Below are 26,588 nucleotides of genomic sequence, written 5' to 3' on the forward strand. Positions count from 1 at the left end.
TTCCTGTCTTTGTCTTATCAATCTTCAACCTTCTACAGGCTTACTGAAGTTGGAAGCCTGTTTTTCAGAACCACTGCTATAAAAAAAGCATTTGGGGTTATGTATACAATTAGAAGTCTTGCCTAAATCTTCCTCTCTAAATCCAAAGCCACTCACACAAATTTCTTCCATCTCAAATCCTCAGGCCAAAAAAAGAAAATTGCACAAATGTGAATCTCTTCTACTCTTAATCCAAGGCTGTCAGAATTAAATGATCACTTTGGGCCAACACCTATGTGCAACTGATAAGGAGACCAGTGACAAGTCTGAACTTCATTCAGTAACCAAATTACTTCACCAGCTTACCACAAGTGGGCTTGTCCTGCAAATATCTGGGAGAGAAGTCATATTGTCACACTACTACTCTTATCAAACCTTTGATCCTGTGAATACCTTCTATCACTCCATTCTACGCCTGATGAACCCTTATCACTACATTTAAAATTCAATCTTCAAAGTGCAACAGCAACCTTCACTATTGCTGGACAAACCCAAAGTTGGAGGTCATCAACCTACTACTGCCTTGAGCAGAGGAAGCTTTTAAAAACATCAAGATTTCCTAGGCATATCAATATACCTGTGATTTAACAAATAAAACCATGGAGGCAGAAGAATGGCCTGCAGAATTATGAAGTGTAACACTTACTAGGACCCATCTGAAGATTCAAGAGCTCAGTCATTCTCTAAAATATTTTAAGATCATCCTCAGATCGAGGCATATTACAATTCTCCAGAGTAATTTAAGAGAAATTCAAAATATACACACACACATCCCCTCAAGTATCACAATGTTTATTGATAGATACAAGTATATAAAATCAGGGCATGAACATGACTTGATAAATTAAGTAGACTTAATTTCAATACTATAATAAGAGGGACCAATTCAAATTCTCACCATTTTTTTGTTTCACACCCACAAAAACCACTTCTCTTCAAGGGCATTAACGATCTCTCAAAACTGATCAGTTTTGTGCAAGTAAACCATGTTTCTTTTAAAAAGACTTATGCACTTGCCCAGGCTCCAGGATATTAAAATCTAGCACATAAAGCCCATTACTAGAGGTAGAAATACAGGCAATATACTATTACGGCGACAACCATCGATTACGGTTAAGAATCCTCTGTAACAACCAAATGGACAGTCAAATATTGCAACAACTCAAGTGTCACACCGAGCAAAGTGCATCTCTACGGTATTCAGATTTCTAACTCACAACTGGCAGCCAAGAAGGTCCTTGCAACAGACTGCCTCTGCTTGAGAACTCAGGATGTAATTATTGCATGCTGCTAATACACTATCTAAACATTAAGGATACTCTAAGATATTTGATGGTAGACTATGATTAAGACGTTACACTACAAAAAACCTTAGGCAGAAGAACATCCTATTGACACGCTTCTGCTTTAGATATTGTGAAAACATGACAGCGGAATGAATTTTCGCAGTGGTTAGGTCAAACGCAGTTACATCCTAGCAACAGTATGTTTGCACAATTTTAAGGCTTTGGCTGGTCTTTAGTCAGCTTCTTCCTCTGATTCTTCTTCTTCAGCAGTTTCCAGCCAGGTGAGCCATTGGTTGACCTGTAAATCAGATGAACAACTTTTAACATTCTGCACCAAAGAATCTCGCTTTTCTGGAATAGATCTCTTATCAATACAAAATCCTGTTTCACTTCTGGTGTTGAGTGGGATGAACTTGATTTTCCAAGAGCCACATCCATGAGTACCAGATTCCAAGGGAACCTTGGGTGACCTATGGCAAAGTGCCACAACTAGGCCCAACCTTAGGCAAGAACACCTGGGTTTAGGGGGTGGCTAGGTGTCGCAGTGAGTAGAGCACTGGCCCTGTAGTCAGGAGGACCTGTTTACACACACAAAACTAGCCATGTGACCTTGGGCAAGTCACTTAACCACAATTGCCCTCCCCTCCCTCCTCCAAAAAGCAAAAGATAAAATAAAAAAGAACACCTGGGTTTAGAAAGCAGGTTTCCCTAAATCATTTTATAAATTAAGTCATCCCAAATGTAAACATATTAAAGAGACCCGTTACTCAGCTGGTAAGTTACTGTGATGCTCTAATCAGTCTTAGGAAAAAGGACATTTGGACCTGCTCACGACTATATTAAAATCTAAGGTAGTATTTGTGGTGTACCAGGAAACATTAAAACAGGTAAGAATCCCTAAACTGTAATTTACTGTGGGTCCTTAAGACAATTCACTTACATTATAGCTTTAATTACTTTATATGGGAGAGAATATTAAGGTGCCAATTTTAGTTCCCAAATCCTAATAATTCTGTTTCCTATTATTATGTTACTTGCCAGTAAATCAATCAATAGGCACAATATGCTAAAACATAAATTTAGTCTTTAGGGAGAATTTTATACCTTTCCCAACCAGTAGGTGGCTTCACCTGAAAGCTTATTTCTAAAATGCAAATTAGTGGTAGCTTGGTGGACAAACCTGACAAGTATTTCTTTTCATACTGTGGTTGGCAAATTTCCAAACCCCCGAGAGCCACTTTTAAAAATAAAATACCTTACCCAAAGTCTTATTCTCAATGAGTTTACTTTGTTGCATTATGCCTAACCCTTAATTATCTTAAAAGACATTGATGAATCTATCACGCATCAGTGATAAATAGTATGACATACAAGAACCATTTAAATACTGACTGCATTTAATTTTTAAAAGCTTATGCATAAATTTAGGCCAGACAATATTATCAGTTTTTAAGTGAATATTTACCTGGAATAAAGCCTTGCCCTTCCCTGGAAACTCTTGGGTTATATCCTCTTTCCATGCCAGGAAAGCTTCCTCTTCAATTATTTCCATATCATAGAAATGAACAAAGAAGCGCAGTAACATGCCTACAAGGAAAATCAAGACCCACCATCAAATACCGCGTAAGAATACCAATATTTATGGTATTAAAACCCTGACCTCAAAAGCTAAAGGCTCACACAGGCTGATTCACCTTTTGGAAAGTTGTTATTGTAGCAGTGCACCTGAAGAGCGTACAGGGCACTGACTTGTAGGTCGACGTGATCATGAAGGAACTTCTGCATTACTGGCTTGAAAGAGAGAAGCAGCTGTTTTTCCTGCTCCAACTGCTCTTTGGAAGGAGCAGAGGAAGAATCTGTTTCCTCATTGGGTGGGCTTACTTCACTAGAGATATACTGCAAGAAGCTGGACAAAAGAGAACAAAACAAGTGAGACCTGAAACCTACTAATTTTTTAATTAACTTTTAGAGATTAGAAACATTTTATAATCAAATGCCTTCAGTTTTCTCAGCCTGAGTTTAAAGACAATCTAGAACATCTTACCTAGTCATTAAAATGTTCACAAATCCCTTGTCTACATGAAGTTTGGGAGAAATGTTGTCTTTAATCCATTTATATATGGTTTGAGGGGATGGATCCAACTTTATTTGCTTCAACAGTTCCTTCTCTAATTTGAGAAGTGGGAACAAGAAACTAAGTCCCTTTCCCTCCAAAATCTCCAACATTCGATCCTTATTCTGATCGATTTCTGTAAGCAAAAAGAGTCAATTCCTAAGTAAAAAGGTAACTAATTTTGAAAATCAAGTAGGTTTAACTAATCGTAACCCCAGGGCAATAACCTCACAGTAAATATTTTAAAAAACAACTCATAAGGAGCTTGCTATTACATATTTATGTAATTATCACTGTTTAGTACAATGTATTATAGGTAATGGGTACACTTAATGGTTTGTTCAATAGGGCTAAGGACCGGAGATGTGATTTCATTGACACAGGGCAACTCCCAGCTGAAGAAGCTTCCTCTACCAACCAGATAGCCCAGCATCCTTCTCTTCAAATGTCTTAGGAAACTGCCTAGAGCATGAAGAGGATATGCCTGCTTAGGGTCAAAAGTCAGCTGTTAAAGGCAGAACCTGAATACAGGTCGTCTCAGCTTGAGTCCAGTTCTCTACCTATTGTGCCACAACTGCCTCTTGGTGAGCTGAAGAGAAAATGTAACTGCCTTCCAAGTATCCTCATTAAAAAAAATCCACTGTTAATACAAACACAAAACCAACAACTTCTTACCTGGAAGCATTTTCTGCATATTGACTTTGCTTTGCTGGAAAAGTTCTGTTAACCATTCACGATCTTGTAACTTAGCTAGTTGTTGAAGGCAAAGTAAGAAGAGAGGGAAGTGGGTGCCGCTTTCCAGTGGTTGAGCTAGCTCTGAAATGCTCACCAGCTCTGAAATGATGGCCCGAGCTGCAAACTGCGCTAAATAGGATTTCACCAAAGGGATGTCTACCTCGAGCTTTGGGCACTGATCCAACACGTTCTGGAAAGCCTGGGGGGAAAAAATCCCAAAACCTCCATGAGCTTCAGTCCAACAGCTTAAGACCATCAGGCAGTTAGTTAGGTTGTTTCAGCAGAAGAAGTAATGCTCCCATACCTGCATAAAGTTGTCACTAGTAGCTATTCCTTCCTGTTTGAGTAAACTGATCAAAGCACTCGCTTTTTCTTTGTCTTCATCAGTCCTGTCTAGAGATTGGATGATTACTTTGCTTAACATCTCTGGAAGAAAGTGTTTGGGGGCCCTCATTTCCCGTACACCATTAACAGCATCATTTGCATTCCCACTATTCAGATACTCTGTTACCACAGCTTCCTGCAAGGGAGAAAACAGTCAATATTTGAGTGCCTTTCCTAGATGTGTGCATAAAATAAGGAAGATTTCCAGAACTATTTTAAGGATAACTTACAGTTAGCTTGAGTAGTTCTTCTTTTGATGGTGGAGGCTTTTTACTGATCTTGGCAGGCTTTTCTTGAATAAGTGGTGGATTAGTTTTGAGGCCAAGCTGAGGAGTCTAAAAATAACAATGGAACATGTTTAAAAAAAATCTTTACAGTACGTTGTACATAGTGATCTTTTGTTTAGTTCTATGTTCTTGGTGAGAGGTCAGTCCTTCTGAATTTATCACTGAAAGGAATGGCATTTGCTCTCTACAGAATAACATAATAGGAAAGTATGGAAGAAGAGGAGCAGAGAGGAGGTCCCAAAGTCATCACAGATAGGAACTTAGATTTTCCTTACCTGTCCCAGAGGTGGTGTTTGAGTGCGTGGTGGTTGTGCACTGGGAGGAATCATAGTTATCTGGGGCTGAAGCTTTGGCACTTGATTTTTATTCATTAGGAAAGATTGAGCAGGCCTCAGACTAATCTGTAATGAAATACAAATTATTCTTACAACATCATTAGACCTTAAGAAGAAGAATCACCTAGAAATCTTTAAGTTTCTCCCATTTCCCCACATCAGGCATAGCAGAATCTAGATAAAGGCCTTTTACTTAAGTATTTAAGTTTACTAGCAGATAAATTTTAAAGGTGGAATTGATGTTTATAATAAACCTATTATGTATTTTTTTCTTAGGGTCACAATTGTAATACATTCTCCCATCAGTTTGACTAAGTCTAAGTTAAAAGAAAAGACAGCTTACTAGGAGGGATCAATATATACCGTGTCTAATATTTTTCCTTCTACTAATATTTAAGGAAATAATAAAAAGGTAGTGTTGCCCTCATATCTCATAATCATGTTCACAGGACGCTGGACATCCAAAGAAAGAAGAGGAGAAAAGAAAAGTATAGAAAAAAAAAGAGATAAAGAATTCCAGCATTAAGTCCTCATAATAACGCGTCTTTCTATAATCATTGGGCAAAGTATTTTGAATCCACAAACTATGGTTATGAGTAACACAGGTAAAGTACCTCATCTGCATTAAGCTGTCCTTTCTTAGAAAACCGAGGTGGCATATCCTTCGACTGTCCTTGCAGCTGGGATAAGAGTCCCTGACTCTGGTTATGGTAGAGCTGGCTTAGCCCCTAGTTCAGAAGGAAAGAAATAAAGTCTAGATAAAGGAGTCCACAAATTACGGTAATAAAGAATCAGAGAACAGTCAAGTCATGAAGAAAAGCCTAGCTGGATATAACCAAAGAAAGTGAATGATGAAGGAGAATAAAAAAATTTAACATCTAGCCTAACTGGTATTTAAGAATGAAGCCAGCGGTTTTCAGATCCACTAACTGGCACAATCTAAGTGAAAAGAAGATTTTAAGTTTTACTAGTTTTAGGTTTGGGTGTTTTTCCAATTTATATTAGAATTTGAGTTTTTAGATGTTTTTCAGAGTAGATGCAATTTAGTTGGTTTTAAAAGAAATTTGTATTCTAACTTCATGTGAAACACTTTAAAATGCATTCTTACCTGGCTTTTCATAAACTTGCCTCCCATCTCTCCAAACTGGGATTGTGTAGGAGGCATGATATGACCCCCATGGCCATTGAAGAGTTGATTTGATCGATGACGTCCCATGGTGGGTGAAAATCTATCCTGGATAACTCCTGGACCAGTACCAATTCCGCTACCTAAAAAAATATTATTAACAATAAAGATTACACATCTCTAAAACCTTTTCTACCATTAAATTAACTTTTCATTTATTTCAGTTACCTGGCATTTGTCCGAACATATCAGCAAGTCCTCCAAGTGGGTCCCTGTCGAGTTTCATCCTGGGTGGCATAAACGGTCCCTCCAGGAAAAAGTCACTTCTCATCCCTTGAGCCATAGGAGCAGGAATAAAAACTCCTAGATCCTTCAAAGCAACAAAAAAGTTTTGATCCAACTACAACAATCATTTATACAATTATATAGACACCAAAAACATATCTAAAAAGGCCAGTATGACCATGAATTTCTTTAAGTCAGAGTTACTATCTCTATTATTCTCTGACCTATTCATCCTTAATATGAGAAATTAGAAAATACAACATGAGTTTCAATGCACTAAACTCAACAAGTCATGAAATCCCATACATTTATGGAGATGTCAAGAATTAGCAAAGTCCCCACCATATCGCAAACATCGCAAAAATCATCCCTTACTTTTACTGCATCTTGACGGATTTGATTGATCGTCTTTGGTCCATTGTCAAGAAAAGCTTTGCGAGGAACCCAATTGTGTTCTCGCAACTCCACAGTATCCTTTAATAAAAAAACAAGTTGCTTTACATTTTATTTGTTAAGAACAAAAATAAGAGTAATGGAGTTATTTATGGACACAATCTTACCTGCAGCAGGAAACGAATCCTTGCTGGCAATTCCTTACTTAGCATTAAGGAACACATTCGGGCAAAATACTGATCCATTAAGGACTGAACAACAACAACAAAAAAGACAAAAACATAGTAACTGGGATACGATTTAAGATAAAACAGCTTGTGATATAGACATTTACTAATTTATACTAAATAACCGAAGACATTGCTTAAATATACTGGAATGGCTTATGTCATCATAACCAAAAATGTTTGATATAGGACATAGAAAGAGAAGAATGATATAAAGACCAAATGACAATACCTTGGCTCTTTCATGGTCTAACCTAGGTCCCACTGTCCTCATTATCTGACAGAGGCACTCCAAATCCTCTCCCATATCTTTGAGTTGTACTCTCTTCTTCTTTTCCAAAAGCTGTAATGTACCAAAAAAACAAGAGAATAGATTAAATTCTTTTTAGCCACCGTTAACACAATCCCAGCTCCATATACTGTGAAAAGTATCAGCTAAGGCATTTCCAGCTTCCAAAAAAAGCTACAATGGGCAGATGGCTTTGTGGAAACATTAAAAATGTATTAGCCAAAAATGCTTTACTACTTTACCTGATACCAAGTGGTACAAGGTACTAAAATGACTCTCTATTGAAGGCTACATATCATTAATTTAAGCTTTCAAAGGAAAACAAACCTCACTGAATACTTACTGTTTTGATGCACTTATGAAGGATAGATTCATGAATAAGATCAAGCTTGCCAAGTTCTCCAATGAATTTGATGTTCCCCAACATCTTGATCTTAGCAATGGCTCTCTGTTCCTCCTCCTCAGGAAGGAGGGGGTTGTCACGTTTGTCATAGACTAGAAAGTACCAAAACCAAGTTTCAGTGTTCAAGTTAACAAAAACTATCACAGGGTGTAAAGGGATAGAGAAAAGGGGAAAAAAATTAATAAATCTTACTATCAACATTTCTGGTTCGGTTTTCAAATTCATCTTGTAGTTTGGAAATTAAGAGGCGTCTGAATGTCTATTGAAAAGGAGAGATACTAATAAAATATTCTAAAAGCAGATAAGCATCAAATATAAATATGCAAACTATTTGGCAAGCAGAAAAGAAAGAAAAATGAACAAACCCTTACTGTGCTTTGCTTCTGTCCTGGTTGACCCTCAGCTGCTGGGCCATCAAAGTTTGGTGCATCTTCTGCCAGTCGCAGACATAGTTGAGCATACAGAGAGCTATACTTTGGCTCTTCAAGGGCTTTGTCCACAATCTACAAATAGAAACTTGCTCCTTTAATAAAAGTTATTTGTTTACTATCTATTATACGGCTACAAGAAAATGGCTTTAAAAAAAAAAAAAGGCATCCTCAAGAATTCTGCTCATCACTGTAGACTGTGTCTTCCGTTTGATTTATTACACCATGTGTTTTTGAAAGAAATTACTTTCTATTTTACTGGAAAAGAAACCAGCTGCCTTGGCTGCTATAGATGCCTTCTTCTTTACACACAACTGGGGGCCGGGGAACGATGTTGATAGTTCTAATTATGTACAGTACTTTTTAAAACTTTAAGGACCCAAAGTAGTGTTCCTAGCCCAGGTGTCACTTCCTCCATAAAACTTTCCTTCCTGCATTCCTATTCTCCCTCTTCAAATGTTTCAGAACATGTCCTTTGCTCTACCTTTACCCTCGGCCCCCTGTATTAATACATATAAATGTCTCATTCCCTCTCTTGCTGCCTCCTTGCCCCCTTCTCCAAGAATTTAAAAGTTACTTGGAGGTTTGGACAGCATTTTGCAAATCACACAATTTAAATAGTATTTAATGTATTTATCTTAAAGAATAGTTCTATCATTTACAAATTAAAAACATGAACTGACTTAATTTCAGGTGTTTTAAGAATAAAATTAATTATATTTAAGCTGTTAGGTAATTAAAGACGGGGAAGAAAAAGTTTTCACATTCATAATCTAACTTACCAGCAGTATGACCCCTTTTAAGATGAGTTTGGACTCTACACCCACATTGAGGAGCTCAAGGCATAGCTTGTCAAACTTTTCAGGAGTAAGCTTATTTAGTATGCTAGAGAAAAACAAAACAAACATTAAATGTTTTTTTCTTGACACTAGTCCAAGTAGCAGGATATTTCCTGTTCCTTTCCCCTAGTTTATGTTATGAGTCTCTAAGAATCAAGGTATTTTCTTACCTAACAAATAATTTCATGTACCACTCACACTACCAAGAATTGTTGGGTCTTATTGTAATTGTACGTTTTCAACCAAACAATGATGTTTTATAATCAAGTTTTATGTATACATGTACAGAATCCTCACTGCCTGAAAAGTCCTAGAGGTGGGGAGGCTTATAAACAAAAAAGACAAACCCACTGGGAATTCAGGAAAAAAAAAATCAACAAAGAGTATATATCTCTAAATCTACCATTCAGGGAGTATTCACCACATCCCAATTTGCCAAGTATTTATGTATTAGTTCAACAACATAAATTCACTCAGCATTTTAAAAGCTAATGTATCCACTATTATTCTTTATCTCCTTTTGCTATAGATTACTAATTGTCACTCCAGCAGCACAATTTATATTTTTGTTGTCAGACAGACAAAAGTCCTGTCCTTACCCTCTTACTTTCCTGAAGATTGCGTCATGTCGTTCTTTTTCGTTTGCGGAGTTGTTTGCTGCGGAGTTGTCATCTCGTCTAGTGCTTCGTGCAGGGATCCATTTCTGAGCGTTTTGCCCTGGGGTTTTCCCCAGGAACTCGCTGATTAGGAGTAGGAAGGAGAAGAGTAAAAAAAAAAAAAAACAGTATTATAAATAGTTTTTACAAAGAGGGTATCTAAACATGCCAAATTCAGTAGTTCCAAATCCCTGTAGGGGATGGAGAGGACCAGTCAGGTCCCCCCCCATACACAGAGGGGTGTGCATGCTTGGACACATGGATGAATGTATATAAATAAATTGCCAATTTGTAAACACCACTCTAGAATAGTTCCTAAGTGGCTTCTTGGAACTGTAAATGTCTCTGGGTCTCAGTCTCTTCTTTTCACAGATGAGAGCATTAGACCAGAAGATCCCCACGCTTCCTTAGGTCTAAGATTTTATGACTCTAAGGAAGAGAGCTGAATGAACAGTTAAACAACAGCAAATACTATGTGAATTTCGATGACTAATTCTTTCCCAAGAAAGACAAAATGTAGGAAAAGAAACAAGGAGCCAACGTAAGGCACGCTAATTAGTGAAAAAGGTATGGCCTTTCAGCAAATTGTGCCCATAGCATTGCATTTTGATGGGAGGCCGGGGAAGGATGCACACAGCGCCCTGGGAGCCCCAGAGATGCCCGCAGGGGGGCACGTTAACACCCGCTGCTTCAGGGGGACGTAAGCCAAGGTACCTGTTGCCGGCAGTCTTGGGATAGTGCTGAGGTGCACCCCTACTTCCTCCTCCGCCCGAAGAAGCACTACTTTCAAAAAGACAAAACTTTTTAGCAAAAACGACTTTTTACCCGCCGCATCCCCTCTGCAGGGAAGGACTCTGCCGGCTTCTGAGGCGGCTCCAGCTCTCTCCATCTAGTTCAGACAGCCAAGAGTTAACAAGGAAGGGGCTGCGCTGCACTAGCTCCCTCAAGAAGGCCCAATGGAGAGACTGAGACTCGTCACTAAGCAGAATTCCGGCATTAACTCGCTGGGCTCGCCCCAATGTTACTTAGGTCTTAAGCGCTAAGATTGGATTTTGCCCCAGTGTTACTGTCAGCCAAAACGACTCACACACGCATCACTCACCTGAAACGAGAAGCACCCCCTTCTGCAATCGCACTCTCCACTTTGGCGGCTTGACAACCAAGAGTCTTCAAAAGAATAATATTAATGGATGGGGGTGGGGAGGGGTGGGGGGAGGGGGAGAAGTGAAAACCTAAGGGAGAGAACATCAATCAGGGTTTGAGACATTAGCTAGTAACATGCAGTACCCCCCCCATCTCAAAAACAAAACCCCAGTTATCGGTCCAGCTAGGATCCTTCCAGATGCCAGGGCGGAGGCTCCTTGGGTCTGCTGCAATGCAGATCTCCTCGGACTGAAAACCAAAATGCTTCCAAACCACCCGGGGGAGGGGAGGGGAGTACTAATTGCCCCCCCCCCCCCTCCGATCTTGGGGTTGCCCAGCACAGCAGTACAGACACCTTGGTTTCTCAAGGAGGCTTGAGCTTGACCAGCTGACCAGTGTCCTTAAACCGGGGTTAAAAACAACCACCCACGAGATCGGTGCCCGCCCATCTCCGGGAGGGAGCTCCCCATGGGCCGGACCCCCGGGCTCCCTCCCTCCCCCCCCTCTGCTAATTAATCACGGGGGAGGGGGAGGTGACCGAGCGGCTCCTGGCCCTGGCTCCGTGTAACAAAAGACGAAGGGTCCCAGGGGCCCGGCTTTTGTTTCCCTCGCTCGCTCCGGCTCCGGCCCCGGCCGCGGGCAGCGCCCACGGCCCAGCCGCTCTTTGTTCTCCGGACAGGAAGGTCTGGGCCCCCCGGCCCCTCCCCGCCCCCTCCCCAATTCCGCCGGCGGCGGGCTCGGGGCGCTCCGGGAGCCCGTACCTCCTCCCCGCCGGGGCCGGCACCAAGGACTCCTGTGCTGCTCGGCCGCCTCGAGCTCGGCCTCTCCCCGCCCGGGCGCGTGCACGCGCCTTTCGAACGGCCGAGCCGGTAACCGGCCCCTGGCTCGACCCCGAAGACAGGCTCGGCCGCCGAGTCGGCGCCGCCCGCCCGCCTGCCCGCAGGCCGGCCCCTCCCCGGGCCGCCGCCGCCGCAATGCGAAAAGGGCGACTCGAGGCCTCCGCCGCCGGTGCCGCTCCCGCCGCCGCGGCCTGGCCTCGGGCCTCCCTCACCGCCCCGGGCCGCCGTCTCCGGCTAGTGGCCGCTCCGCTGCCCGTCCCAGCCACGCCGGGCCCGGCCTCCTCCCCCGGGACCTTCCCGAGGGGGGCTCGGCGGCGCAAGGGCCCCCGCGGCGGGAGGCCAGCCCCAGCCTGGCCGCCGCCATGGCCGCCTCCGCCTGCCGCCGCCATTTTGTGCCGCTCGAGAAGGAGCCAGAGGACGGCGGCCATCTTAGAGCGCGCCGCTCCACGGCGGCCACCGCGGCCCCACTCATCTATCTCCTCACCTTCACCGAGGCCTCAGCAGCCGCCGCCGCAGCTGCCTCCTCAGGATCCGGTCGTCGGGGACAGGGGGGAAGGGGGAGGGGAACGGAAAACAAAAAAGGGGGAGGGAAGGGGGAAGGAGCCGGGGACTGGGTGAAGGTCTCAGCTCAGGGGAGTCGCTGCTGCAGCCACCACCCGGTACCCGCCGCCACCTCCATAGAGCTCCAACTCGCTGCTGGCGCGGCGGCTAGTCTGCAGCCGAACTTATCACTCTGGGGCAGCCGAACCCACCGGAGCCGCCCCGAACGGCCCGCCCGCCGCCCAATCAACGACCGATGTGCTCCGCACCGCCAATCGGCGGCGGGCCCCGGGGCGGGGCCAAGGCACCAGGCTGGGTTGAGGCGCAGCACAGCCGCAGTGCGCCAAGCCTTATTCACTAAGCCTTTTAGGTCAAGTAAGTGGCGTAAGGGAGCTGGCGAGCTGGGTCCGGGCGGAGGCGGCGGGGAGTGGGGGAGCTGGGAGGTTTGCGTAAATCGGGAGAAGCCGATGGAGGCGGTCTTCCCCTTCTCCTCCTCCACCTCCTCATTGTTCCCGTGGCCCACCCGGATTACACAACCGCTCGCTTTTCCGTGGGGCGGGAGGGGAGACGGCGACGGCGACAGCGAAGGCTCTTTTCCCCGCCTGCCTCCTCCCACCCCTCCCTGGCAGGCCCGAAGGAAGGGTCGCCGCCTCCGCCTTGCTCCAGGTCGCGGGTCTGGAGGCGCAGCTGATCTCCAAGCGTCCCCAGGGCTCCGGGAGCGCCGACCGCGCCTAGGGTGTCTGGGCTTGTGCAGCCTGGGGGTGGGGGACCGGTGCGGGCTGCGCTCCCCGCCCGGCCATGTGCTCGGGAACCCCAGGAGGGAGCCTATTGTCCGTGGGTCTCCGGCGCGAGGTGGACCCCTGGGGCGGGGATGCTGCCCCACCCCCATCTCTGCGGAGGCCCGGGCTGGTCCAGCAGCCCCGGCCCCTCCGGCCAGTGATGGAGAAGTCGGAGTACCGAGGGCATGGGCCCTCTCAGAGCACCCCCTTCCCATCCTTTCCAAAGGACCGACAGCTCTTGGCACGGTGTGTCCAGAAGCAGGACCCGCTCCCCTCCAAAAAGAAGAAAGGAGCCCACTTCCCAGCCCACCCCTGCCCCACCCCACGTCCCCGGTGACCTATCCAGGCACGGAAGGAATGAGAGGCCAGGGTTTGTGTATGGCCGGGCATGTCAGAACAGCTCCGGAGTGTCGAAAGCAGCCCGGCCCAGCCTTGGAAGGCTGCCTCGAAGGATGCTGGAAGTCCAGGGCAGTGGGCCACCTCCAGAGGTCTTAAGTCCCGTCCGAGCATCTTTTGTCTAGACCGGTAGATGGACAGGGGAGCGCGCTCCTGGCCACGCTCGAGCCCGTGCCTTTGGAATTGATCTCATTTGAGCCATAACCTTAACCTTGACCACTGAAGCCAGAGCAGTTCCCGGACTTGTGACTTGGAATGGGGAAAGCCCCACTTGTTTTCTGGAAAGGGGAGAATTTTGATTAAAATGGAAAGCATTGTTTTTCCCATTTTGGGTTTACAGATACAATTCTAAACCTTGAATCGGAAAAATGTAGTTCCACAATCCAAATGAATTGGTTTCAAATGCGTGAATTTAAGGTGACATCTCTAGATGGGAATCCTTGACCAAGGAACATTGGCTTAGCCTAGGTCCAAAAGCCGGGAATACCAATTAAAAGAATTAAAGGGCTCAAAAAAAAAACTCAGGAATTATCATCAGTTTCAAAAATGACTATAAATTTCCAAATCCTTTGTGTGCTAAAAATTCCAAAATGTGTTCATTGATGGATTGATTGCTTCACTTAAGCATTTTCTCAAGTACCGGTTGGAATACAGGACAAAGAAATACTTCCTGCTCTCCAGAAGTTTACTTTCTGCTGGGAGAACACAACATTTAAATAGATAAATATAATTAATGAGAAAGGAGAGGACACAAACATCTAAGGGATCAAGAAAGACTTCCTCAGGAGTTGGGTTGACTTGGGTCAACCAAAAAGTATTTATTACCTACTATGTATGTCAGGCACTGTCCTGGGTGAAACTGAAAGCTTTGCTCAAGGAGTTTATATTATAACAGGGAGTAAAGGAAGAAAATAAATATTAAGTCCCTGTGAGGTAGATGCTGTCATTATCCCCGGTAGAGGTAACTGAGGTAGACAGATTAAGTGGCTTGCCCAAGGTCAACCAGATAGTTTCTGAGACTGGATTTGAACTGCTCAAGTCTTCCTGAATGCCTCAGACAAGTGGATGCAGAATAAATATGAGAAAAAAAGGCAAAGTGATTAAATACAAGGTAGTTTAGGAGGGAGAGCACCATCGGTTGGGAAGATCAAGAAAGTGTGGGTAGAAGGTAGTGCTTGAGTTGGGTAATCAAAGAAAGGCAAGAATCTATGAATTCATTCCAGGCACGGGAAACTAAGGAAACCTAAGGCAGAGATAAGGCTACAGGAAATGGAGTATTACTTGGGTAGAAGAGCCCAAAGGTCAATTTGGCTGGAAAGAAAAGTGAGGGAAAGAATAAAGGAAGTCATGTTTCTGAGAGGCAGATGTGAAGAGTGCCTTCCTTGGCCTGGGGCACAGCTTGAGCAGAAGCACCGTGGAGAGACTTGTCATGCTGAGTTTCAGAGCAGCAAGTGAACCAGTCTTGGGAGCCTTGCCTAGTTAACTTTTACTGTCAAGCTCAGTTCACCGAAGATTGAATTTCAATTTTTCCCCCAAACTGCAAAGTATTGAAACACTTGGACAACTGAGCTTACTAAGCTAACAAATTTTGCTTAAACTTTTAGTTTCATCTATAAACATGGAGATGGCGTACCCCTCAATACTGTTGCAGTGGAAGTGTTAAGTTGCAGATATTGGAGAGGTTTTGCATCCTGAAGGCTTAAAATAATATCAGTGGACTTATATAGTCAGCGTTCCCACCCCTAACCTCTTAACTGAAATCCAGTATTTTTCTACTTGCATTCAATATGTACAATCTGTCTTCTAAAAAAAAAATAGCTCTTCTTCCATTTGTTTTTCATTCATCTCAGTGGTATCTCCATTTTTCTAGGCTCCTAGTTATAAAACCTTTCAGTATAGATCTCTCCTTAAACCACCTCTTAAAGTTCACCTCTTCCTTTCCAGTCTCAGCAGATGAATTGGCCACACTGCTCCTCCCCCAACATTTAAAAGCGGATCTTTACAGAGAAAATGGAGGTCATCTGGTATAAATTTTGATATATACTTTCATCTTCATCCCTATAGCTATCTTTTTGGCTTCTCTTTTCCTTCTTATTTTGCATCCTATAAACTACCTTAATTTGTACTTCTGAATATCGTCCCTTTCTAACGTCTCCCAGACTTCACTCCCCTTCCTGTCATCTTCAGTGTCTCCCTCCATGGCTTATTTTCATATTGTCTGTAACATAGATACTACCAATATAAGTTAAATATATTTAGTACTTTAAGGTTCATAATGCATGTTACATACAACTCATTTTATCTTCACAACAACCCTAGGAGAAAGGCACTATCATCTGCATTTTGTAAATGAAGGACCTGAGGAAGACAGCAGTTAAGTGATTGCCATTGCTCACACACCTAGGAAGTATCCCAGGGAAACTCCAACTTGAGCAAATCCCCCAACAACTCTTAACTTGTTCTGTCTGTCTTTGTATCTCTAGTGCCTAGCACAATGCCCCAAACATAGCAGGTAGTTAATAAGTGTTAACTGACTGACTTGACTCACTACTTCTAGTTACTCATCTCCTTCCTTTACTGCCAAACTCCTTGTACATTCAAGGTAATAATTGGAAGGTGAATTTACTTAGCCCTTTGTGGCTTATGTAGTACTTTTCTTATAGTAGCTGGATAAAGTCAGAAGTAATAGTACGTACATTCTTCACCTCTATTTCTTGGTCCTTTTTGTCTTTTTTTGGAGGGAGGGGGCAATTGGGGTTAAGTGACTTGCCCAAGGTCACACAGCTAATTTTTGTGTTAAGTGTCTAAGGCCAGATTTGAATTCAGGTCCTCCTGATTCCAGGGCCAGTGCTCTATTCACTGTGCCACTTAGCCACCCCTTCTTGGTCCTTTTTGGGGGGTAGAGTGGTGGGGATCATACCTGTGACTTCACAGGTATTTCTCTGATACAGATTGGCACCCCGCTCCCCCAACTTAGAGTTACCTGGAAAATTGAGAGGTTAAGTAATTTGCTCATAGTAGCATAGCTGGAATGTATCAGAGGCAGCACTTAAATTTAGGTCTCCCTGACCCCAAGTCTAGCAACCCCCCATCTGTATTTCCCTTTTTAGACTCCTGTAATTTGGTTTCCACGAAACTAAGAATATTCTCTCATATTGCCAGTGTCCTCTCTTTTTATCAAATCTAATGTCTTTTCTCCTGTCTCCATCCTTCTTGTCTGATTGGCATTTTGGGCTGTTTCCTCCAACTTGAAGTTCTCTTGTCTCTTGGCTTGTGACCCTACATTTTCCTGGTTCTCTCTTTGACGATTCCCTCTCATTTCCTAGGTTTTCTATGTGTCTGCCCTTGGCCTTCTGCTGTTCTCTGCATTCACCCCATTGGTAAACCCATCCACTTGTGTTTTCAACAGTTGCTTCTGGACTCATGTTTAGAGTTCTATCTCTAGTCTATCTCTTCTATCTCCAGTCCTCCGAACCCATCATTCCAATTGCCTGTGGGACATCTACTGGATGTCCTTCCATGATCTCAGATGGCAACATATCCTAAACTCATTTTTCTTCCCCCTTAACAGTCATCCTCCACTGCTCCTAAGTTTCCTAGACTTAAAAACATGGAGTCAGACAACTTTTCAATTTTGAATTTTTTTGTTTCTTTATAATGCCCCTCATATTTGGCTGTTTTCTAGTCCAGAGCTTTTCCTTTTGATGCCATGTTGCTATCAGGGACCATAGTTCACTGGTCTTGGAGCAGGGTGAATTGACTTAAAGACAGGCCCCAGCTAGGAGAGCCTTTCATCATTCCTTCCTGGTATCTCTCTGAATCTGAGACCATGAGTTCCTCTTTCTGGTGACCCAGAAGATATGATGTCTCCATTGTCCCCTCCTCCTCATCTTTTAGGTCTTATGGGTGGGGTCCACCAGAGGCACAAAGCTGTAGTCTTCAGGAAGGTAGAAATTTTTAGCTTTGCTCCCTAACCTCCCTTTACACTTATGTTGAAGTGAAATTACCTCCTTGTAACTGTTTCTAGAACCAGGGGCCTGGATAAGAGAACCTTGTTTCCCAGCCCTACATTCCAATTATAATTCTACCCTCTGGAGCCAAACAAATGCTTTAGTCCTTTTCTCCATGATAGCCCCATGAAATATGGGAAGATGATTGTACATCCTCCTTAAATACTTTCTACTTCAGACTAAACATCCAGTTCTTTCCACTAATCCTTATAGAACATGCTTCTGAATCTCCTTTCCATCCTGATTACCTCTTCTCACTTATCAGAGTGCTTATAAGACCCAAACAGGACATACCACATATGGTCTGACCAGCAGAGACAACAGTAATACTGCCACCTTCCTTGTTCTGGACACTATATTTGTTTTAATCCAGCTCAAGCTCACATTAACTTTTATAGCTACTTCATTATATCCTTGGCTCATCTTGAGCTGATAGTCTCTTTAAAGCACTAAATGAATCTGTAGCTGAGCTCTTGGTTATTTTCACATGAGTTGCTGCTTAACCATGTGTCCCTCCTCAACCCCTTTCCCCATTTTTTGGGACTTAAGTGTATAACATTACATGTGCTCCAATTACATTTCTTCATGAACTATATCTCAAGATCCTGAAGAAGTGGTGGATGGGAATGTTCAGTCAATTATCTCTGAAAAAATGGAGAGGTGTCACCAGATAGGAGAAAGGGAAATATTGTCACTATTAAAAGCAACACAAAACAGTAGAATGGAGTCTGCAAACTAGTGAGCTCAATGCAAGATAGCTTAACATAAACTCTTGGCAAAAATCTAGAACTTACTATCAAAAGAATGGCTACTAAACACTTAGGTATGGTGGTATCCACCAAGAGTACCTGCTGCTGGGGAGGTAGATTGAATTCAGGAGTTCTGAGTTACAGAGGGGTTCTGCCTATGGGGTATCCAATATAGTGAGCCCCCTGGGAGAGTAGGGCCACCAAGCTGCCTAAGAAGGGGTGAACTAGGCCAGGTCAGAAAAATGGATGTGAGAGCTTCTGAGTCAATCGGAACTGGGGTCAGATCTCTGAGTGGCTTCTAGACTTATACCTTGAGTGAGATAGGGTTACTTAGTCTGGAAAACAAAGTGGTACCAAAAAACTAATGATTAATGAGTCAACATGACTTCATCAAAAAAGGGGATTGTGCCAGATCAACCCCATTTTCATTTTTTAATAGGTTAAAACACTGGTATATCAAGGAGAATTCCATAAACAGACTTTACCTAGATTTTACAAAGGATTTGATAAAGTCTTTCATGCTGTCCTTGTGAGAAAGATAGCAGATATGGGCTAGGCAATAGTAAGAGGCATTTAGGACTGTTAGAATGGCTAGACTAAACATGTAACTGGATGGTTTGATGCCATGTTGCAGGAGGACTCTGTAGCATCTCAGGGCTATGTGCTTGACTTTGTGCCAAAACTCACTAGCAATTCAAGCTGTCCCAAAGTAGGATGGGCTGCCTTTCATTTGCAATCTTTCTGCTAAATGACTAACTAGCTGGGTAGGTTGTAAATGGAATTCTTTTTAAAGTATGGGTAGAACTAATGGCCACGGAGGTCCCTTTATAATCTGGAGCTGTGTAATTCTGCTGTCTTGTTGGAGTCAGTTCATTGTTCCAGCCTGTCCATAACTTCTTGAATCCCCTGTCTGTCTTCCAACCTATTAGCTGTCAGCTAACTTGTTAGCTGTCACTCCCAGCTTCATGTCATTCATGAGTTTGTCACCTATGTCATTGATAAAAATATGAAGTAATCCAGGGTGGAGGATAGAGCCTGGGGTATATATCATTGGGGATACTCCTCCAGATTGGCCTCATTTTGTAAATCAGTAATCTCTGAGTCAGTTGCTTGCCAGTTGCCCAGTTATGAATCCACCTAATTGTACTTGGCTTACATTTCCATTTTGTCCACCAGGGTATCAGGAGACACGTTGTCAAATGCTTTGCTGAAATTCAGATATCCTAGTGTTTCCCTGCTTTACCTGCATAGTAACTCTGTCAAAGAATGAAATGGGATTAGCCTGGTATGACTTTAATCTTGTTAAAGCAAGTATTGCATCATATCATTCAAGTGCCAAACCTACCTTGTTTCTCCATTTCTTCTAAGTTCAAGAGAGGTAGTGTCTTGAAATGGATTTGTAGTCACAGGTGCTGGATTCAGTTTCTGGCCTTGCAATTTATATATCACATGGGTAATCCTAGGCAAGCCAGTTAACCTCTTTGGGCCCCATTTTCCTCTTCTGTAAAGCAAGTTTGCATGACTATAAAACTTTGACCCCAAATCCATACTCTTTTGCTTAATCTGTAAGGCCCTACATAATCTGTCTACACCTTAACTATTCACTTGATAGTACTATTCTCTAGCATAAATCTCCTGCTCAAGGTAAGTCAGTATCACCACATGTAAGGTATTCATTTCTTCCCTCTTTTGCTTATGTTGCTGATAACCAAATTCTGTCTTTTCATTCTCAGCTAAAGACCTTTTCTTTGAAGCATTTCAGTCAACAATTATTTATCCCTTCTCTACATTCCTATTGCACTTAAAAATGTAACAGTGGGATTAATTTTTAGTTAATAGACATTCATTAAAGAGACTACTATGTTCTGGGCACTGTGCTAAGCACAGGAGATACAAAAGAAAGGCAGAAGATGGTCCCTGCTCTCCGGAAGCTCACAGACTAATGGGAAAGACAAAGGACTATTGTGCACAAGCTATATAATAGGAAGGGGTGGGTAGAAAAGGTTTAGAGCTGGGGTGGGGAACCTGCTGCCTCGAGGCCACACATGGCCCTCTAGGTCCTCAAGTGCAGCCCTTTGACTGAATCGAAACTTCACAGAACAAATCCCCCTTTAATAAAAGGATTTGTTTTATAGAACTTGGACTCAGAAGAAAGGCTGAACCCCAAAGGTCACATGTGGCCTTGAGGCGGCATATTTTCCACTCCTGGTTTAGAGGCACTGAGCCTTGAAGCAAACTAATGTGACAGAAAGGCAGAGATGAGGAAGGGGTGCATTGCAGGTATAGCATGTTCCTCTCCCGCCACTCCAAAGCTATACCCAGATGAGCACTTTAAGGTTACACAGGTACTGGGGATAGTTTGCTCCAGTGCCAGTGTGGAAGATGGTGGGCTGAGTTCAGGGGATAAGCTAGTAACTCATTTTGGAATATAGTTTGGTGAAGATTAATGTTAAATAATGCTGGAAAGGGAGGCTGGAGATGAACTCTGCAGTGCCATATATGCCAGACTGGGGATTTTGTATATTATCCTAGATCAATCTATTAAAAATTATTGATTATGAATTATTAACCATTTGTGAAGCACTTGCAATGTACCAGGCACTTGGGCTACAAAAACAAAAAAGTAAGTAGCCCCTACCCTCAAGGAGACTATTTGTTCTGGGAAAGAATACATTAATAAGCAGATGCATGATACCTACAAAATACAAGATCATTTTAGGGGCAGGGGAGACACTCCTGAGGTGCCAGGGGGATCAGGTTATAGGTCGTCATCGGAAGTTTCCAAGCCAGGGAGTGACATGATCAGACCTATGCTTTAGGATGATTATTTTGGCAGCTATGCCAAGGGTTTATTGGAGAAGGAAGCAGGGAGACCAATTAGGAGACCTGACAATAGTCCAAGGGAATGGTGATTAGAGTGTGAAGCTAGGGTTGCAGCCTCTGGAGAGGACAGAGCAGACCGAAAATGTCGCAGAGGTAGAATCAAATGGAATTGGCAAATAATTTGAACTTGGAAGGGGAGAGACAGGGAAGAGTCCATTTTGGTGTGACTCTGAGGTAATGAGCCTAGGTGATGGGGAGGATGCAGTATTCTCAGAAGAAATGAAAAAAAATAGAGCAGGGAAAGTTTGAAGGTAAAGACAATGAGTTCTGTTTTAGATATGTTGATTTTGAGATGCTGTTGGAACCTCTAAGTGGAAGATGTTCAGCAGGGCTGAAGGGAAGGAGACAAACTGGCTCTGGATAGATGACAGTCCTCTGTGTAGAAATGATAATTGAACCTTTGGGAGCAGATGAAATCACCAAGGAGAGGGTATAGAGAGGAGGAGAGAGCCAAGGACAAAACCTTGTGGGATATCCACAGTTAAAAGCATGCTATTAATTATGAACCAGCAAAAGAGATGAAGAAGGAGTCAGACATTTTGGAGGAGAACTGGTAGCCAGGAGATTGTGTGTAGGAGGTGGGTCTGGTCATCTGTGTGAGAAGGTTAAGAGAAGTCGAAGAGGATGAGACCTTAAGAAGGGACCGTGGGATTTAAGCATTTATCAGATCTTTGGTAACTTGGAGAGAACAATTCCAGTCCAATGGTGGGGTTTGATGCTAGGGTTGTGTTGGTACATGTTTAACAAATAGCTCCTGATGAGTTTGAAGTTTAATTTTCATTATTATTTTCTCCATCACTTAAGTCTAGACAACAAACAGAACAGGGAACTAATCCCTAATTTGTATGATTTGCTGGATTCTGAGGTGTAAATACTCATTTTAAAATTTAACAATGGGCTCTTTCAAACCTATAGGGGCTGATTTTAGCACTCTCCAGTAAATGGAAACCATAAGAGATTGAATAGTGAGTGGATGGTAAGCCAGTGGAGGTAGAAGGTAACTAATTGTCTGGGAGAGTTTGACAGGGAAAAAGAGAAAAGATGGAAGATGATACTTTGGGGGATAACAGGGCCAAGTGAAAGTGGTTTATTTTTTAAAGAATGTTGGGGAAACTGACCATGTTTATAGGCAAGAGAGTAGATAGAGAGTGAAGATTAGAGAAGTAAGGATTGATTGGTTGGGACAAACTCCTTGAATAGGAAGTGAGGCATCAAGGATATGGGTAGAGGGGTCAGTCTTAGCAAGAAGAAGGGACCAAGAAAAAGGTTGAAGGAAAAGAGAATGGAGGATGATGTAGAGGAGTTTTGTGGGAAGTAGGGAAAAGGTGGCCTCCATCTTCTCAGCTAAATAGAAAGTGAAATGGGGAAGGTCGTTTTGAAGAGGGGGAGAAGGTTTGGGACAACTGCTTCAGGGAACTGCCAGTTAGGGAAGAATAAAAGGATTGCCTTTCAGTGGGCAAGATCCAGTTAGCTCTATTAGAAAATATACATTTTAACAGGCTCAGGAAGGGACAATTTTGTGATTTCCTTCAGATGATCTGAAGTTCATGTGACCCAGAGTTGAGGACTGAGAAGATGTGAACAATGGCAGAAGAATGATGAGGCAAGAGATTCAACAGCAGTGGACAGTGAATCCTGGATTAGTTAGTTATAGGGTCAAGGCTATGAAGAGAGTAAAGTGAAGCCAGAACAAGAGTGATGGACAGGAGAACAGGGAGGGATGGGGACATAGAAGTCAAGATGAGGATCAATCAGTCAATGAACATCTTTTTTCTCCTTTTTAAAAATTTAGTATTTTATTTTCTCCCAGTTACCTGTAAAAACAATTTTTAACGTTTGCTTTTAAAACTTTGAGTTCTAAATTCTCTCCCTTACCTCCCACCCCCCTCATTGAGAAGGCAAGCAATTTGATATAGGTTATACGTGTGTAATCATGCGAAACATTTCTAATAGTCATATTGTGAAAGAAAACTCAAGAAAAATAAAGTTAAAAAAAAGTATGCTTCAATCTGCATTCAGACACCATCAGTTCTTTCCCTGGGGATGGATAGCATTTTTCATCATAGGTCCTTCACAGTTGTCTTGAATCTTAATGAACCTACTATGTGCCAAAAGCCCTGGGGATACAACTAGAAGGAATGAAATAGTCCTTACTCTCAAGGATCTTGGATTGAAGAAAGAGGGAAGAACAGGAGATTATAAGTATTTCAGAATGGTGAAACAGGTTAGGGTGATGAGGTCTAAGGGGTAAATATCCTTGTAGGTGTAACTGAAGTAGACTGGAATTGTTGGTCTTGGGAGGCAAGAGTTTTGAAATGAATTCAAAGGATCGAGATAAGATATATAAAATTCTTTGCAAATGTAAAAGTGGTATGTAAATGCTAGGTATTATTAAAAGAATTGACAATAGCAAAAGTCTATAGATGGATGGTAAGACCCTTTAAGGAGGAATTGTGAGAGGGCTACCCTGCCAGATGAAGGATGGTTGCTTCTCCTCTCTTACCCTCTGACATACAAGCAGCAAAAATTCTGCTGATTCCTCCTGACCCAGAATGTCGGAGGGCATGAGTGAAGGAATTACCATTGCTGGAGAAGGTGGCCAAGGATGAGATGTCTTCCAGAGCAATTCAAGTTTCCAGGAGTGCCCAAAGATGGAAATGAAGGGGAATTTGTTAATTATAGGTTAGGTTAAGGTCAGAAGGAAAGCAGAAAACTAGGGGAAAAATTTTATGGACAGTTTTTCAGATAAAGGTCTCATATCTCAAATATGTAAAGAACTTTGTCAAATCTATGTATCATTTCCCATTTGATAAATGGTCAAAGGATATGAACAGGCAATTTTCCAATGAAGTCAAAGCAAGTTGTAGTCATGTGAAAAAATGCTCTAAATCATTGTTTATTATAATAAATACAAATTGAAACAACCTTGAGATATCATTTTATACTTATCAGATTGGCTAAAATGATAGATGGGAAAGCAATAAATTTTGGAGATGTGGAAAAACTGGGGCCTTCCTTAATTGATTGTTGGTGGATCTGTGAGCTGATGCAGCCATTTTGGAGAGAGATTTGGAATTATGCCCAGTGAATTATTAAACTGCCTATATGACCCAGTCACTATTAGGTCTGTTTCCCAAGATGATTAAGGAAAATGGAAAAGAACCTACATGTTCTAAAATATTTATAGCAGTTCTCTTTGTGGTAGCAAAGAACTGGAAATTGTGGGATGCCTGTCAATTGGGGAATGACTAAACAAATTGTGGTATATGCTCACAATGGAATATTACTCTATTATAAGAGATGACGAGCTCAATGGTTTTAGAAAAACATGGAGAGACCTCCATGAAATAATGATCAAAATGAGCAGAACAAAGAGAACTCTGTATACAGTAAGAGCAGTATTGTTTTAAGAACAACTTTGAGCAACTGAGTTGCTCAAATTATATTTTGAGCATATATATTTTTTCAAATATATATTTTCAAATACATATATTTTCAAATATATATATATATGTGTATATATATATATATCAAGCTATTATAAATGCCCAAATTAACCTCAAAGATTCTATGAAGGAAAATGCTGTTTGAATCCAGGAAGGAATATTGCTATGGTGTAGGAAATGATGAGCTGGTTGATATAGAAAAACATGGAAAGTCTTGGACATGTGAAAGAAAATACTATCTACCTTTAGAGAAACATGATAGAAATAAGCATAGCACAGTGTTACATATATATGTATGAGTGTATATGTGTGTGTGTATATACACATACATATATATATATATATATATATATATATATACTTAATAGTAACCTTCTTTAGAGTAGGTGAGGGAGGGAAAAAAAGAAAGTAAAAAGTGCACAGCAGAGAACAAAAGAAAACCAACAAGGAAGCAAAGAAAAGCTGGGCAACTTTGAAAACAATGTGTAGAATTTCTTTTTTTTTAAATTAAATTTTATGTTTATTTTTAGTTTACAACATTCATTTCCACAAGATTTTGGGTTACAAATTTTCTCCCCGTCTTTCCTCTACCCAATACCCCAAAACAGCAATCCCACAGTAAACCCTCTCCCCCAATCTGCTCTCTCCTATGGCCTCCTCTGTCCCCCCCTCCAACTTTACAGTAGGGCAAGATGCATCTCCATACCCCAGTGCCTGTATATCTTATTTCCCAGTGCCTGTAAAAAAAAAAAAAACTTTAAAAATTTGATTTTAAAATTTTGAGTTCCAGATTCTTTCCCTTCCTTCCTCCCTTATCACCTACCCTTACTGGGAAGATAAAGCAGTTCAATATAGGTTGTACATGCGTAGCTATCCAAAGCATTTCCATAGTGGATTTATTGTGAAAGACTGACTATATTTCCCTCCATCCTATTCCACCCCCCACTTGTTCTATTCTCTACTTTGACCCCATCCCTTTTCGAAAGTGTGTGCTTTTAAATGCCCTTCCCCCCAACCTGCCCTCCCCTCTATCATCCCTCCTCTCATCCCCTTCCCCTCTACTCTCCTGTAAGGCAAGATACCCAATTTAGTGTGTATGTCATTCCCTCCCTAAGCCAAATTCAATGAGAGTAAGCTTGACCCATTCCATTTTGTCTTCCTGTTCTTCCCCTCCATTGTAACAGTTTTCCATTGACTCTCCTATATGAGGTAATTTACCCCATTCTATCTCTCCCCATCTCCTCTCATTATATTTCTCTCTCATCTCTCAATTTCACCTTTTAAATATCATCCCTATTCAATTGATCCTGTGCCCTCTGTCTATGTATACCTGTACACATATATACACACACATATGTATTCATATGTAGGTATACCCTCCTATATAGACATATATATATGTATACACATGTATATACATTTATATTCCCTTCAACTATCATACTGAGAAAAATTTCATAAGTTATAATTATCGTTTTTCCACGTAGGAATGAAAATAGTTCAACTTTGATAAGTTCCTTATGATTTCTTTTCCCTGTTTACCTTCTCATGCTTCTCTTGCTTCTTGTATTTGAATGTTAGATTTTCTATTCAACTCTGGTTTTTTCATCAAGAATGCTTTAACGTCCTCTATTTTGTTGAATGACCATATTTTCCTCTGAAACATTATACTCAGTTTTGTTGGGTAGGCGATTCTTGGTTTTAATCCTAGCTCCTTTGACTTCCAGAATATTATATTCCAAGCCCTTCGATCCCTTAATGTAGAGGCTGCCATATTCTGTGTTATCTTGATTGCTTTCCACAATATTTTAATTGTTTCTTCTTGGCTGCTTGTAATATTTTCTCTGGCAAAGGGGAACTCTGGAATTTGGCTATGATATTCCTAGGAGTTTTCTTTTTGGTATCTTTTTCAAGAGGTGATTGGTGACTTCTTTCCATTTCTATTTTGCCCTCTGGTTCTAAAATATCAGGGCAATTT

At 42.0% G+C, this 26,588-nt stretch overlaps 1 protein-coding gene and 1 non-coding gene across 2 annotated transcripts; both read right to left on the bottom strand.

Moving 5' to 3' along the window:
• Positions 1–815: 815 nt before the first annotated feature.
• On the bottom strand, positions 816–12,383 carry EIF4G2 (eukaryotic translation initiation factor 4 gamma 2). Its single transcript, XM_069091219.1, has 22 exons — positions 12,292–12,383; positions 10,928–10,992; positions 10,540–10,605; positions 9,769–9,909; positions 9,113–9,215; positions 8,268–8,405; positions 8,095–8,161; positions 7,843–7,994; positions 7,443–7,553; positions 7,151–7,234; positions 6,966–7,064; positions 6,534–6,675; positions 6,288–6,448; positions 5,794–5,907; positions 5,120–5,245; positions 4,788–4,892; positions 4,478–4,693; positions 4,114–4,372; positions 3,370–3,574; positions 3,020–3,231; positions 2,791–2,912; positions 816–1,623 (listed from the first exon to the last, which is right to left on the bottom strand). The coding sequence occupies exons 8-22, from the start codon at positions 7,924–7,926 to the stop codon at positions 1,558–1,560; spliced, it is 2,106 nt and encodes a 701-aa protein (XP_068947320.1). The 5' UTR covers positions 7,927–7,994; positions 8,095–8,161; positions 8,268–8,405; positions 9,113–9,215; positions 9,769–9,909; positions 10,540–10,605; positions 10,928–10,992; positions 12,292–12,383; the 3' UTR covers positions 816–1,557.
• On the bottom strand, positions 5,598–5,744 carry LOC138163937 (small nucleolar RNA SNORD97). The gene has a single exon (XR_011168962.1). It is a non-coding gene; the product is annotated as a small nucleolar RNA SNORD97 (small nucleolar RNA).
• Positions 12,384–26,588: the final 14,205 nt, after the last annotated feature.

This window comes from Petaurus breviceps, unplaced genomic scaffold, assembly GCF_028583685.1.
Source record: "Petaurus breviceps papuanus isolate PSGF00001 unplaced genomic scaffold, PetGlider_PUasm1.0 188, whole genome shotgun sequence".
NCBI lineage: Eukaryota > Metazoa > Chordata > Mammalia > Diprotodontia > Petauridae > Petaurus > Petaurus breviceps.